At 41.0% G+C, this 14,848-nt stretch overlaps 1 protein-coding gene across 2 annotated transcripts in view; it reads right to left on the bottom strand.

Annotated features, from left to right (window-relative positions):
- Positions 1 to 14,246, bottom strand: part of DCAF7 (DDB1 and CUL4 associated factor 7) — a 28,477-nt gene extending 14,231 nt beyond the window's left edge. The window contains exon 1 of one of the 2 annotated variants that reach the window (XR_002137458.3): positions 13,881 to 14,224. Coding sequence is in view for 1 of the 2 variants with exons in the window: in XM_019732919.3 (XP_019588478.1) it covers positions 13,881 to 14,018 (138 nt within the window). In the remaining variant the exon portion in view is untranslated. Of the gene's footprint in view, positions 1 to 13,880 lie in introns of both variants that reach the window. The other variant, XM_019732919.3, reaches the window with a different exon arrangement.
- Positions 14,247 to 14,848: the final 602 nt, after the last annotated feature.

The raw sequence follows: 14,848 nt of genomic DNA, 5'->3' as shown, positions 1-14,848 counted from the left end.
TAAGAGAGCGATTGCTAGATCATATTGTAAATATGTGTTTAACTTTATTAAAAAAACCACAACAACTACCAAACCGTTTTCTAAGTGGTTTTGTCATTTTGCATTCACACTAGAAATACACATGAGAGTTCCACGGGTTCCGCACCCTTAGTATTGCCAGCTTTCCTTTTTAAGTCATTCTAGTAGGCATGCAGTAATCTTTTAATTTGCATGTCCTCAGTAACTTATGGTACTGGGCATCTTTTCACGTGCTTATTTGCCATCTGTATTTATTCTCTGGTGAAGTCTATTAAAATATTTTGCCCTGTTTTGAAAAGGCATTTTTAGATTCACAAACTGGGCAGAAAGTACATATACCTTCTGCCCCCACACATGCACAGCCTTCTCCACTAGCAAAATACCTGCATCCAAGTGGAATGTTTTTACACTTCATGAACCTACACTGAGCTATCATCACCCAAAGTTCATAGTTTACCTTTGAGTTCAGTCTTTGTGTTGTACAATGCCCAGGTTTTGACAAATGTACAATGACATGTAATCACCATTACAGTACCATATAGAATAGTTTCACTTCATTTTTTACTGGGTTGTTCTCTTCTTTATTGAAGTTTTCAGGATTCTTTGTATATTCTGGGTCCAAGTCCCTGGTTAATATGTTTTGCAAGTGTTTTCTCACAGTCTATGGCTACTCTGTCATTTTCTTTCAAAGTTTTCTGAAGCACAGAAATTTTATTTTGATGTCAAGTTATCGTTTCTTTTTTTGTGTGTCTTTAAACTTTGTTTTAATGGGTCTCAAAATTATGCGACAGATTTTTGGTCAAGTTGTTTCCATTAAAAACTACTGATTTTAAAAACAAGTAACTTAAAAACTGCCACACAAAAAACCAAATGGTCCACAAAATCTTCTGAAGGTTTTATGATGCACTGTAATCATTAACCAGCCTTTTAACTATTAAAAAAAAAAATTCAATGGCCAATTGAGACAAACAGTTCTGAGACGGTTCTTCCACCACTGACTAAGACTGGGGTGGCAGGTATTGGGGATAATATTCATGTAGCCTCCCGAGCTTTCTGGGCAGATTTGGTGACCTTGCCAGCTCCAGCTGCCTTCTTGTCCACTGCTTTGATGACACCCATACCAACTGTCTGTCTCCTGTCACGAACAACTGAACAGACCAGGTATTAGTTTTAGTAGGTTTTTGGAGATTCTTAAAGGTTTTTCTATGTATATTTATAGATCTTGACATCCATATCTGACTTTAAAACATCCATATGAAAACTAAATCTAAATATTCATTTTTATGGTACACCTACAGGCTTTCAAACATCATGTAACGTGTTGGGGGAGATAACGTAAAAGGAGAAAAAACCCACTGCCCTAAAACACAGTGACACTGCCCTAAGACAGCAATAAAAGTGGTGTCACAAGGTAATACATGATTAGCTGCTTATTTATAACACAGATGACAAATTTAGAGGAACAAGTGATAATTCAAAGTGACCAAGTAAGGAAAAGCGGAGTTAGGATCTGATCAGTCTTCAAAGGTGTATGGAAAGGTTCTAGGCAGGCAAAAAAGAAAGCTAAGACATCCCAGGCAGACAGAAGAACCAAATGTACTAAGTAAAGTGGCAAACTAAATGACCCCCTCGCCGGCAGCAAGAAAACCTGTTTGAGAAGAACCATGTGAGAGAGTGGGACAGCTGAGGCTGGGGAGATGTGCCTAAGGGCAGGCTGCGCAGCCCGAAAGCAAGCTAAGGACAGAGGTAGCCTTTCCCTGTGAAGGTGTCTGAGAAGGGAGCGGTAGGACTACCGTGTTTCCCCGAAAATAAGACCTAGCCGGACCATCAGCTCTCATGCGTCTTTTGGAGCAAAAATTAATGTAAGACCCGGTCTTATTTTAATATGAAGACCGGTCTTATTTTAATATAAAGACCGGATCTTTAATTTAATATAATGTAATACAATATATAATACTGGGTCTTATATAAGATCGGGTCTTATATTAATTTTTGCTCCAAAAGACGCATTAGAGCTGATGGTCCAGCTAGGTCTTATTTTCGGGGAAACAGGGTCTGAGGCCTGGTAACGCTGGGCAGGACTAACTGGATCCAGGAAGAGGCTGGAGGCAGGGAGCTCAGTCTAGACACCCAGCAGGAAACAGGTGGGAAAGGTTAAGGTCCTGTGGTGACTGACAGTGAAAATGGCAAGGCATAACCAGCAATGGCCACAGAGGGATTCTAACTGAATGAATAGTTTTTAGGGAATTAAAAAGTTCACATTTTAACCTTTGTAGAAAGTAGTATGTAAAGAAGGAAGATTCCAGATGAACAGGGAAAATTGGCATCAGCCTTGAGGGGGGGGAAGAAGGGATTCAAGGCTAAATTTTGGGGTTCACTGGGCAGAATAAAGACTAATCCTCTCATATAGATTCTCGGCCAGATATTTCATTCATTCATGTATTTATTCAACAAATATTTACTGAGTGGCTACCAGGTGCTAGGCACTGTTCTAAGTGCTGGGGATGTGGCAGCGAGCACAAAAGACAAAATCTCTCTCAGTAACCATGCAGATAACACTGTGAGGTTAAACTGTAAGAGAAAATGCTACACTCACTTCTAAAAGTTGCCTTTCAAGTAATCAGATTTCCCCCACATCTCAATTTTTGTTCAGATACTCAGACATTTAAAATTTAATGATGAAAGAAACTTCTCTGTGAATATTTATATAATACAGAGTAAAGTGACGAAGTCTCCCATTGTTTTGCTATTATAAACAATACTTTGTACACGTGTGCAAATGCTCTATTGGAGAGATTGCTAGAAATGTTAATTGTTGCATCATACATTTTAAACATTAATAGATTCTGTCAAATAGCTTGCAAAGACGTTATTCCACGTACACTTTCATTAACAGTATATGAAACTGCCAATTTCCCCATACCTTTGAAAATAATCAATCTTTTAAATTTTTGCTAATTGATGAAAAATGGTATTTCACCACCATTTTACTATTGAGGCCGAGCATATTTGTTTACTATTTTTATTTCCGTATTAACAATAATGGCTCATATCTGAGTGTTTATGATGGACCAAGTATAAATGCGTAGTAACATTACAAGCTTAATTTTACATGTATTACCTCATTTAATCCTCTCAACATCTCCATGAGGTAGGTGCCATACTTCTTCCCTCTTTCAGAAGATACTGAGTAAAGGAGAGGTTAAGTGTCTTGCATTTGATATATAGGAGTCCCATTCCACAACCCAAGCTCTTCACCATTATGCTGAAACATCAACTTAAGACATTTGCCCCGTTTTCTACTGAGTTGTATATTTTCGTTATTGATTTGTAGGACTCTTACAGATGGCTACTGTGCCTTTATTTATTACAGATTTCCTTTGGTTAAATCAGCCCATAAAACTCCAAGGGTGGATCCTTTTTGGAAGCAGATCTTTAACTACATTTTCAATTCTTCCATGATTGTTAAATTATTCATGGTTTCTACTCCTAAGAAAAGTCTGGTACTGTTTTCCCTTAAAGCAGAGTTTTTACTTTCATTTGGATCTTTTTACTTTAGTCTTAGAAAATTGTTAATAGCATTCTCATTCCTCTCCCCCTACTCCCTATGTCCAGCTGTGCCCACAGAAAGGATGAATTTCTGCCCCTGTTCCCCTTGTGGAGAATTCTGAGGGTGAGGAGTTGTTCTTCTATGCCCACCCTTAACTAGCTCCAACTGCTAAACTGACTGGCTGAAGCCTGAGTCAGGCACGTGGGCATGTCTCACTCGTGGGCTTGACCACTCTATGTTAGACAGGCATGAGAGCTCTCTTGCACTTGCACGCCTGCTCCTACAGCGATAGGCAAATCAGCCTGCTCAGAATGGGTCCGACCATCTTTCACTCCAGCTTCTCTGCATCTTCAACTTAGGGAGGTCAGGTTGGATCTGCCCTTGAAGTGGAAAAGCAGAAAGTCTCATTTAAGCTTTAAGAACAAGCTGTGGGGTCTGCCCAGTGGCTCAGGCAGTTAGAGCTCCATGTTCCTAACTCCAAAGGCTGCCGGTTCGATTCCCACATGGGCCAGTGGGCTCTCAACCACAAGGTTGCCGGTTCAACTCCTCGAGTCCTGCAAGGGAGCTGGAGCTGAGCTGCGCCTCCACAACTAAGACTGAAAGGACAACAACTTGAAGCTGAACCACACCCTCCACAACTAGGATTGAAAGGACAACTTGACTTGGAAAAAAGGCCTGGAAGTACACACTGTTCCCCAATAAAGTCCTATTCCCCTTCCCCAATAAAATCTTTAAAACAAGTTGCATTTTTCCAACTCAGTTTACCATGGAGGCACTTGTTCAGCTATGGATGCAATGGGGCTAGACTTCTCCTTTGGCTATTCTTATTTGTATACGACTTCCTTGATAAGAAGCCCCAAAGGGGAAAGGTGGTGAGAGGTAAACTTTAGACAGCAAATTTTACCCTGAACCCCTTACCATTATATCCTCTATCATTTCCTTGCTCAGACTTACAAGTTTTATCTATCTTAACGATCTTTCTATTGAGTTTTAGTCTTTGAATGTACTTTTAAATTGTAAGAGAATTATAAAGTATATGACCATTGTATGAAATTAAAGTATAGGTATATTAAAAGTTAATAACTCCCCCCTTTCCATCCCCAATATATCACATTATTAATATGGTGAGTGTGCGTCTATACTTTTCTCTATGCTCAAACATATTTACACACAAATGTAGTTTCCCCTCAACTTTCAGAAAAATGGGGTGCTATATTCAATGCTATAAATCTTATTTTTTATTTAACAAAATAATGGGCATCCTTCAGGTCAGTATGTAGTTCCAACTCATTCTTTTAATTAATGCACAATATTTTATGCCTTGGACATACGTGCTTATGTCCTTCTGTGTTTATTTCTGGAGGCCCAAGTTCTAAGAGTGGGACTGTAGTATTAGAAGTTATGTGCATTTTAAATTTTAATAGATCCTGATGTACTTTCTAAATAGGTTGTAGCAACTCACACTCCTACCCGCCATATGGAAAGGTGTTCAATTCCCTATACTGTCAGTAACACTAAAGTGGTAGCTTAATCTTTATAAATTTGAAAGAAAAAAATAACACCATAAATTCAAATTCTCATTTCCCTTAACTTATTGTGAAGTTGAGCATCTTTTCCTGTTTATTGATCACTTGCATTGCTTCTCCTATGAACTGGCTATTTATACTTAGTCCATTTTTCTTTCATACTAAGTAAATTAGCTCCTACTGTTACATTTTGAAAATATTTTCCCCTGGCCTGTCATTTGACTTTGTTCACAGCGTACCTGTTCATATAGAAATGTTTTATTTGTATGTACTGTAATCTGTCAATCTTTTCCTTAGTGGACGCTGAATTTAATGAGTGACTTAAAGACGGCTTTTTCCTCTGCTCACCCCCACAGCCCCAGTACAAATTTGCCAGTCAATTTTCTCCTACTATTGTTTGTGGGACTTTTCATTTAGATATTTGACCTGGAATTTTCATATACAATGAAATTTTCCTGCCAGATGATTATGCCATACAGTTTGCTGACTTTTTTCCCCTCAGTGAATTAAGGTTCTATCTTATATACTACATTTCTCTCTATATATTTAGATCTGCTTTGGAACAGTCTATGTTGTTCCACCAATCTCCCTGGCTGTAACTACACCAATTCCAGTATGCTTATTCTAATCTGGTAGGGCAAGTGTCCCCCACTCTTTCAACACTTTTTTTCCCATAAAATTTTTTTGACATCAGTATATATTTAAGACTCTACAGAGACAGACAAGTATTCCGGTTCTGGCCCTGCTTTTACCTTCTATGTCACTTTGAGCAAGTCACTTAGCATATGTGGGCTTTAGTTTCCTCATCAACCCATTAGTTTTGATATGTAGTATTTTTTCCCACATGTCGGTTTCCCTTAAATTAAAAAAATTTTTTTTCTTAATACATGGTCAATTTTTATAAACTGAGTTATCTTTTAAAAAGTGCATGCTTTTTCTAACAGATAAATGTTATATACTCTTAAGTGTATTCTTAGGTATTTATAGTAGTTCAATCTGTAACCGTTGCAGATTTGTAGACATTGCTCCATTACCTTCCGTCATCAAATATGGCTAGCCTAATTTCTCCTTCCCTCTTCAAGAGGGCTTAATCGTTTTGCCTGGATGTCCAAAAGATTTTCTTCACCCTTAAAATGTAGAAACTTTCCTAGGAAATGTTTCAATGACAATTGTTCTGTGTCAGTTTTTCTTGAGATATAGTTTGAACTCATTACTTTAAATTTTTATTTCTATAAAAGTCTTTTTGAACTACACATTTGAGTTTTTGTGTTTCATTTCTTTGATTTTCTTCAGGGACATCAATTATACTTAAGTTAGATGGTGTTTATTTTCTGCATCTATTGTTTTTTTCTAATTATTTCCATTTCATTTCCTCAATCTATCTTCCCTAGCCTTGTGTTTCCAGCAGTTGGTATTCATTTCTATTCTTTCCATATAATTCTGCGATAATTTCTGTTTTCTCTTGCAATGTTTTCCTGGGCTCTATGTGCTGACGTTCCATTTTCTCCTGTCATCATGCCTTATTTTACCTGATCTCCTATCTCTGCTTAGAGTTCTTCATTTTCTTAAGATCTTTGACTTTATGGTGGTAGGAATGGCCACTAATTTTCAACTGAAGTAAAAACATTTTCCTAGGGTAGGTACTTTACCTGCCATTTGTTTCCCATTTTTTCCCTCCTTTCTTATAGTATCTTTCTATCGCTACTGTGCCAGTTCCTTTTCAATGAGGCAAGTTCTTCCTAGATGACACGAAGGTTTTGTGGGAGAGCGGTCATGGCCATGTTAGCAGAAATATATGAAGCCTTTACATTTCTCCAGCCAACAGAAATGAGGAGCTGCCAAACTCACAATTTAATCTCTCATTCAACCTGCCTTGTCTAATGCTTCTAGAAAAGATGACACATTTGTGTCTCCTTGTACAGTTTAGTTCCCCTCTTGCCCAAAGTGTCAAATGGGGTCTGGAGAAGCCCCTTCTGCCAGCCTCTGCTTTCTCTTATCACTGTCCCAAAGGATTGTTGATTTTGCCCATCAAAATCCTATTCTGGAGAACTGTGCTATTCTGAGTTTGAAACTGCAGTCACAAATACCCTTTCTCAGCATCTTCCTATACCCATCTGACCTTCATTACACTGCCGTCCTTCCTTATTCCTCGTCGGAATATAAGAAACAATTATCTGCCTTTATCTTATTGTCACCATTTAGGTTGCCCTTCTGCCTTTTTCTCCCTGGTCTTCCCTGTCGTCCTGCTCAACTTCTTGTATCTCCCACCTCTACTGCCTTTCCGTACCTATTGCTTCACAACACTTTACCCACCATGTGAAATAAATGCCCCTAAAAAGAAAGGCTGTGAAGCAAGAGCATTTTTAATTTTTAAGGTGTGGCTATTACTATATCAGATGTCGCCTAAGGAACAGATATGTAATATAAAATATTTACTACTAAAAGGCATGACTACATCTTCACTTTCACTTTTATTACTTTTTTTTAAAAAAAAGATTTTATTGGGGGAGGGGAACAGGACTTTACTGGGGAACAGTGTGTACTTCCAGGCCTTTTTTCCAAATCAAGTTGTCCTTTCAATCTTAGTTTTGGAGGGTGCCATTCAGCTTCAAGTTGTTGTCCTTTCAGTCTTAGTTGTGGAGGGCGCAGCTCACCTCCAGGTCTAGTTCCCATTTCTAGTTGCAGGAGGCACAGCCCACCATCCCTTGCGGGAGTCAAACCAGCAACCTTGTGGTTGAGAGGACGCACTCCAACCAACTGAGCCATCTGGGAGCTCAGCGGCAGCTCAGCTCAAGGTGCCGTGTTCAATCTTAGTTGCAGGGGGCGGAACCCACCATCCCTTGCAGGACTCGAGGAGTTGAACTGGCAACCTTGTGGTTGAGAGCCCACTGGCCCATGTGGGAATCGAACCGGCAGCCTTTGGAGTTAGGAGCATGGAGCTCTAACTGCCTGAGCCACCAGGCCGGCCCCCACTTTTATTACTTTCAAGAATAACAACAAAAATTATTGTTCACATTACCCATACCTTGTATTTTTTTAAACAATTAAGGGACGCCATGTCTATCTTGTTAGTATAAGCTCCCAGAGGGAGGAAATTGTGTATCCCATTTATTACTCACAGTGCTAGTCCCAGAACATGAAGGTGGATGCATATGGATACATGTGTATACATGTAATTTTTTTTAAAGTCCCCACGTTATCCAAATCAATATACCACTCCAGTCAGTGGAACAGTTTCCCACAATTGTTAATATAACCAAACTCAGTTAAAGCAAAATTCTGAGAGAATAAATCACTTTTCTTGGTCTTTTCCATTTGTCCTCCCTTCAAGCCTATTCCTGACTATTGCTGGTCAATGTCTGCAGAGAGACCCTGCCTTGTCAAACTCTGAGATGAATTCTGACACACACCCCTTCAGCTGCTGGCTCAGAGGCTGACCAATCAGCTCTGGCATCGTGGCCTCAGGCAGGCCATACTACCTAGAGAACACAGGTTCATTCCTTTTTCAAACCCCAGAATTTCCAGTAAGTTTGTGTGAACCAGGGTAGGGCAAAAAGCAATAAAGAAGCAGCTCTTTTATCCACTTGATCTTATGGAGAAATTAGTCCTCTCACTGTCTAGAAAAAAAGAAAGGAGGAAGTTAAAACCAGGAGAGTTTTATGTTTTAAATTCCCCTGCTGACAGTCTTGCCAAGGACTGATGGAGCACTGCACTTGCAATGTTCTAAATATCAAAAATACTTGTATGTGTATGAAAACACTTTCTCTTTATTGCTGCCAATATCACATCTGCTAACAAACTACAGAAGGTTACCAACCATCATCACTGTGCCTAAAACATATGTGTACATGTTCAATACATATTTGTTGAATTAATGAGCAAATAAATGAGAACCCTAAAGGGCTGCCAAAAACACTGAGATATGAAGAATTATATACCAGAGTCAAAATCATTATGCAACAAAGTAATTTTGCATTAAAAAAAAATCTCAGAGGAATCAAAATCAACACAGGCTGACAAGGCAAGCATTCATCCCATGTGTATTTCAAGTATAAGGTGGTCTTTACCTAGATTCACTACACTATTCTTCAAAAAAACATCAGGTATGCCTACAGTCTCTCTTCACAACCTCAAAAATGTTTTCTAGATGCTAAATATTAAAGCACAAGTGGTCAGCTAGTTAACATTACAGCAAAATAAATCCCAATCACTCTGCCAATTCTATTCAAAACCAACCCTGAAACATGCAACTAAGTGGTAAAGAAGTCCAGGAGTTGCTGCCCATCTTTCCCCACAAAATGGGAAATATCACCTGTCTAACTACCACAGATATTGTCCAAACTCAGGAGAAATATCTGAGTTCTTCTAACAGAGTTATTGTGCCTAAGCCTGGTAGAACAAGAGAAAATGGGCTTAAACTAGCACATTACAGAGTCTGACTACAAAAAGCTGCCAGAACACAAAATGGGTTTGGTTGAAAGGAATCAAGTGAATTTTTTCCCTTGGGTCTTTAAAAGGCAGAGGAAGGGGGACGGGTGGCTCAGTTGGTTAAAGCATGAACTCTTGGCAACAGGGTTACGGGTTCGATTCCCACATGGGCCAGTGAGCTGCGCCCTCCACAACCAGAATGAAGATGACGAGCTGCCACTGAGCTGCCACTGAGCTCCCAGGCAGCAGGATGGCTCAGATGGTTGGAGCACGTGCTCTCAACCACAAGGTTGCCGGTTCAATTCCCTCAAGGGACGGTGGGTTGCACCCCCTGCAACTAAAGATTAAACAACAGCAACTGGACTTGAAGCTGAGCTGCACCCTCCACAACTAACACTTTGTAAGCGGGCATTTTCCTGCCAAATCGCGTCGTAACGCGGGGCTTTTTTGACATTTTCTCGCCAAAATTAGACTTTCCGTAAAATATTCATATCTTTCAATCTATTTGATATTTTTCTATGAAACTTTCAGTGTTTTAGTTTAAAAAGAGGTCTCTATTTATTTACTTTGCAAAATTTTTGCCGGTTCCAACTAGAGGCGATATGACGAGTTTACTCGTTTCCCGCAAAAAATGTACTAATATTGAAAGGACAATGACTTGGCTTGGAGCTGATGGGTCCTGGGAAAAACACAGTTCCCCAATAAAGTACTGGAAATACACACTGTTCCCCAATAAAGTCCTGTTCCCTTTCCCCAATAAAATCTTAAAAAAAAAAAAAAAAAGGCAGAGGAATGAACATAATGACCTTTTAAGGTAACTTTCTCACCCAAGGTCCTGATTCCTCTCTGGAAAATTCAGAAGTCAAATTACGTAGCATCCATATAATTCTTCTTGATTATATTTCAATTAAGGTATGATAATGATGATTAAATAATAATAGTTAAAATTTCTAAATTCCTTTCTATGTGCCAGGCAGAATTCCTTGACATAAATTAGCTCATTTAATATTATTATTAGCTTTGTTTTACAGATGAGGAAACTGAGGCACAGAGATTAACTTGTGCAAGACCACACAAAACTGGGAAGTGGCAGGCCTGAGATCTCAACCCAGGCTACCTCCAGGAGGCTATCGGGTAATAGAGCTTTCTTCATGGGATGAAAAGACAGAACCAATGTTTAGGCACTTGTAGATGCAAAAAGTTTAGATTTCTGCCTCTCGCCAGTGATGCCAAGGTAATTCTGGAGTAATGTTCTCAGAGTGCCACCTGGACACACACACACGCGCACACACACACTTAGAGAACCATTGCTCCAACACCAATGCTGCTGTATCCCCCAACAGAAATCACAAAAAGAGAACATAAAACACAATTCCCATGAATGGGACTTTTAATTTCAGTTGTAGTTGATAGAATCCGGTTCTTTACTCTGCAATGATTCCCAAATTTATTCAGATGATGGAACACCTGGAAGTCAAGTTGTTCTCAAAATGCTAACATATTTAATTCTATCAAACTAGGAATAATCCTATTATAGGAAAACATTATTACATTAATACAAAATTTTAAAAATTATAACAGTGTTTTCTTATAGTCAATGTCTCCACAGTAAAAAAGACCATTTCTGGGCTTTTCATCAATGTTAATTTGTTATGTCCATTTATTTTGTCCTCTGCTGGCAATCACTATCGAGGGCAAGCAGGAACCAACGGTCTGAAAATTCCAACCAATAATTTTTAAATTCTTGCAAATTATGGCACCTGTCACCGCCATGTCAAGGTTTTCCCAAAATTGACCCTGAGAATTACTGCTGCCCACCAGCCCCTCGGCACAGATCCTTTATAGCAGGATTTCTTAACTTGGGGTCTACGAACTTGAATTAGAAAATTACATTCATATTTTTACTAACCACTAGCTGAAATTTAGCATTTCTTTCAATTACAAATGGAGGTGCCTACTCACAGCAGCATGAATACCTGTGACTTTGTCACAAATACAAACCACTGATTTTTTTTCATATCACATTACAGTTGTTAAACATCTTGAAATGCTGTTTACCTTTATCACTACTTCAAAAATACAGTAATAATTACACCGGATGGTGTAACGAGTTACGTATTATTCTATCACCACTTTTTAAAAAATGTTTTTAATAACTATAGTTCAACACAATTGGTTTCCTTCATAATCCTATGTATTTGATGCTTTTGAAAACATAATTATGAGTAAAGGTCTATTGGCTTCAGATTGCTAAAGGTGTCCAGGGTATGCATGTACGCACGTTACAAACCCTGACCTACGTACGTGGGGGCACAAAAGTAGTTTTAAGACGCTGATCACCTATGTCACACACGTGAAAACACAGTTAACTGCTTAGCTGTTACCACTGGAATTATGAGTTTGCATTATACTACTAAGGCCGCAGTGCATGTAAGCCTGGCACAAAGGAGCTCTCATACGGTTGCTAAATGGAAGTACAAACTTTGGGGTAAAGTTCCTGCAACTGAGATTTGACACTAGTTACTCCACTAATTTCACCAGCACCCTAACTGTGGGTCAGTCTGTCCTCTCTTAGAAATGTAATTACTATTGCTTACCCAAACTAATCCTGGAAAAACGTGCAAGGAAAAAAAAACATCTATTTGGGTGAAAAGACTCAAGCTCTTTGAAATACATAGTTTACATTTTTTTTTTTTAACATGTATCCTTAAACCAGGGGTGTCCAAACTTTTTTCAACGTTTTTTACCAAGGGCCATATGCGGTAAAATACACAAACAGCTGGGCCACTCACTCGAGGTGAAGTATGTATTGCCTCACTTGGTTTATTTAAGTAAACTAAATATATTTTTGGAATTTGCGGGCCAATTAACAATGGATTGCTGACCGCAGTTGGCCCGCGGGCTGCAGTTTTGACACCCCTGCCTTAAACAATAGTTCTAGTGCTCTTAATTATACTAATGCGATTTCCACATCACAACCATGAATTCCATTCCCAGCTCTGCTGTCCACTACGGCCATCAGGAAGAAAGAGGCATCAGAAAAAAGAAAATAAAATTGTCTTGCCAGGACTCTGCTTTCTGTGGGTAATGGGTGGACTTCAAGATCAGGTAGGCCTCAATGGATGCACTCCCTGGTATTTGTTTGTAAACTGTGTACGTGTAGTGTCGGGGGCAACGCGAGTCCTTTGCTGTCATAGGTTTCTCAAAGGGGCAAGGGGATTTCAAAGACCTAACACTAGAGAAGCAGCTGTATTCCTGAAGAACTGTAAACAAAGTTACATTATTCAGATGTTTTTTACAGAACCCCTTTCCTACAACACACTGGGGGTCAGAATTGCCTAGCTCTTTGTCCTTTCACTGTCCACAGTTTTATTCTTAAGTCATGGTGTTCACATTGTCAAGCAGGAGTACTGGCTTTAAACACACTAGCCAAGGCTTTCAATTGCTGTGATCCCTAACAATCACAACGTTTACTCTAATACGACAAAAGGAAGAGATCAAGAGGTAAAGGCCAGAAAATTCTTCCCACTGACTTATTCAACAACTTTCAAAAACAAGTTTAGGCTGTACTTACTGCCAGCGTGCAAGCTTCGCCTTGCTACTGATGCTTCTATGAAGGCTTCTCAAATTGACGGATACTTACTACTCAGGATTACACATCTACATTAGCATGAAAAAGCCAAGAAAAGATATGGCAAGTGTCATCCTTCTTAATTCAGAAAACAGTGGTGAAATCAAGGCCATTGGCCAAGATTTTTTTAAAAGATCGCATTGAAGAGGAGGGTAATAAGGCAGCAATGGCAATCCTAGCAGAGGGGCTGGCTATCCTCAAGAATAGTACCTGGGGGTGGGAGAAGAGCGAGGGGAAGTCTGCGCAATAAACAGCCAAGAGAAATCGAGTGTAGCCAGGAGTGAATGACCACCAACTGAGACGCCAGCATTTTCCTTCAGTAATCCCTCCCTCCTCCGCCCCCCAACTGAAGCAATGCGGCAGGAGAAAGGGAGATAGAAGTGATAAATGGCATAGTTTTTGGGTGTAAACTCAGGTTTGAGACCTGTTTCCGCCACGAAACAGATGTCTGACTCGGACAAGTCACAACATCGTGCCTCTGTTTCCTTATCGGTAAAATGGGAGTAAGGGTTAACTACACTCCGACTATACAGGAATGCTGCTAGGATTAAATGAAACGAATATGAAACCCTCTGCTCAGGACGAGACTTAGAGGAACCGCTCCATGGTGCTAAAGGCAAGTCCGCAGGAGGGTCCTGAGGCCGGGGGTCCGGCCCGGAAAGCGCGCTCCAGGAGACCGCTCCCCCCGCCCCCTACCAGCTGAGTTTCGAGGCCCTGCCCGACCAACCTTGTTGTTGTACTCCTCCACGAAGCTGCCCAGGGCCAGACGAAAGCGCTTGTCGGGCCGCACGCTCCAGTTCATGGCGTAGACGGTCCAGGGCGCTTCATACTTGTAAATCTCCTTCCGTTTGCCGTGAAGGGACATGGTAGCGGCGGCCGGGCCGCAGTGCGGGCCGGGTCGGCAGCGGGCTGCGGCAAGCGGTGCGTGAGTCGGGTGGGGGAGTCGGGCCTGGGACCCAGGGGTCCGAAGGGAGGCGGGGCGGGGGCGGGCAGGGACAGCCTAGCCCGGAAGCGGGGCCGCAGCGACAGACAACGACAGCCGAGCCCGACCCCCAGTTTCAAAACTGCTAAGGCTCGGGCGATAACCACCTTCCGTTTGAGACGCTGCCCCGCCCTCTCGGGACGGAAGTCACGCGTCCCCCGCAGCGGCGCCGGCTGTTGGCTGCTTGATACGTCCTTTAGAACCGTTCCTTATCCTCATTGGCTATTGTACCCGTAGCTTTTGAAACCTCCTCGCTATTGGTGTAAATGTTTGTCATTCCAATTACTTGCACCGCCCAATTCCAAGGGGCAGGCGCTTTCTCAGCCCCAAAGGTCATTGGCTGACAAAGATGTCAGTCAAAGAGATAACGGCGCAGTGCGGGTGAATGGGGGCGTGGGTGGCATAGAGGCGGAGTAGTAGGCCTCCAAGTTCTAGGCCAAATCTCTGACAGTGAAACCTCTTGTGTAACCTCCTTTGACTTCCACTCTGCAGCTGCTGTTCTGAGCGGCTTCTACACTCTGTCGAGTAAAAATTAAAATTCTGCCTAATGCAAGGGCCTGTTGCATTTCGCGGCACTTAGCCCCTCGGTCCGGCACCCTGGCCCACCAGCCAAATGGGAACCACCTTTCCTCCTCACTCTTACCAACGCTCCCTTTAAGCCGAGAGAGTTATTCTCCAGGTACTGCCTCTAAGGGCAGGCCGAGGCCAAGCCT

The sequence above is a fragment of the Rhinolophus sinicus genome, chromosome 12 (assembly GCF_057876585.1).
Source record: "Rhinolophus sinicus isolate RSI-liver-muscle chromosome 12, RSI-T2T, whole genome shotgun sequence".
NCBI classification, from domain to species: domain Eukaryota; kingdom Metazoa; phylum Chordata; class Mammalia; order Chiroptera; family Rhinolophidae; genus Rhinolophus; species Rhinolophus sinicus.
The sequence above is the reverse complement of the archived record's forward strand: the minus strand, read 5'-3'. Positions and strand labels throughout refer to the sequence as shown.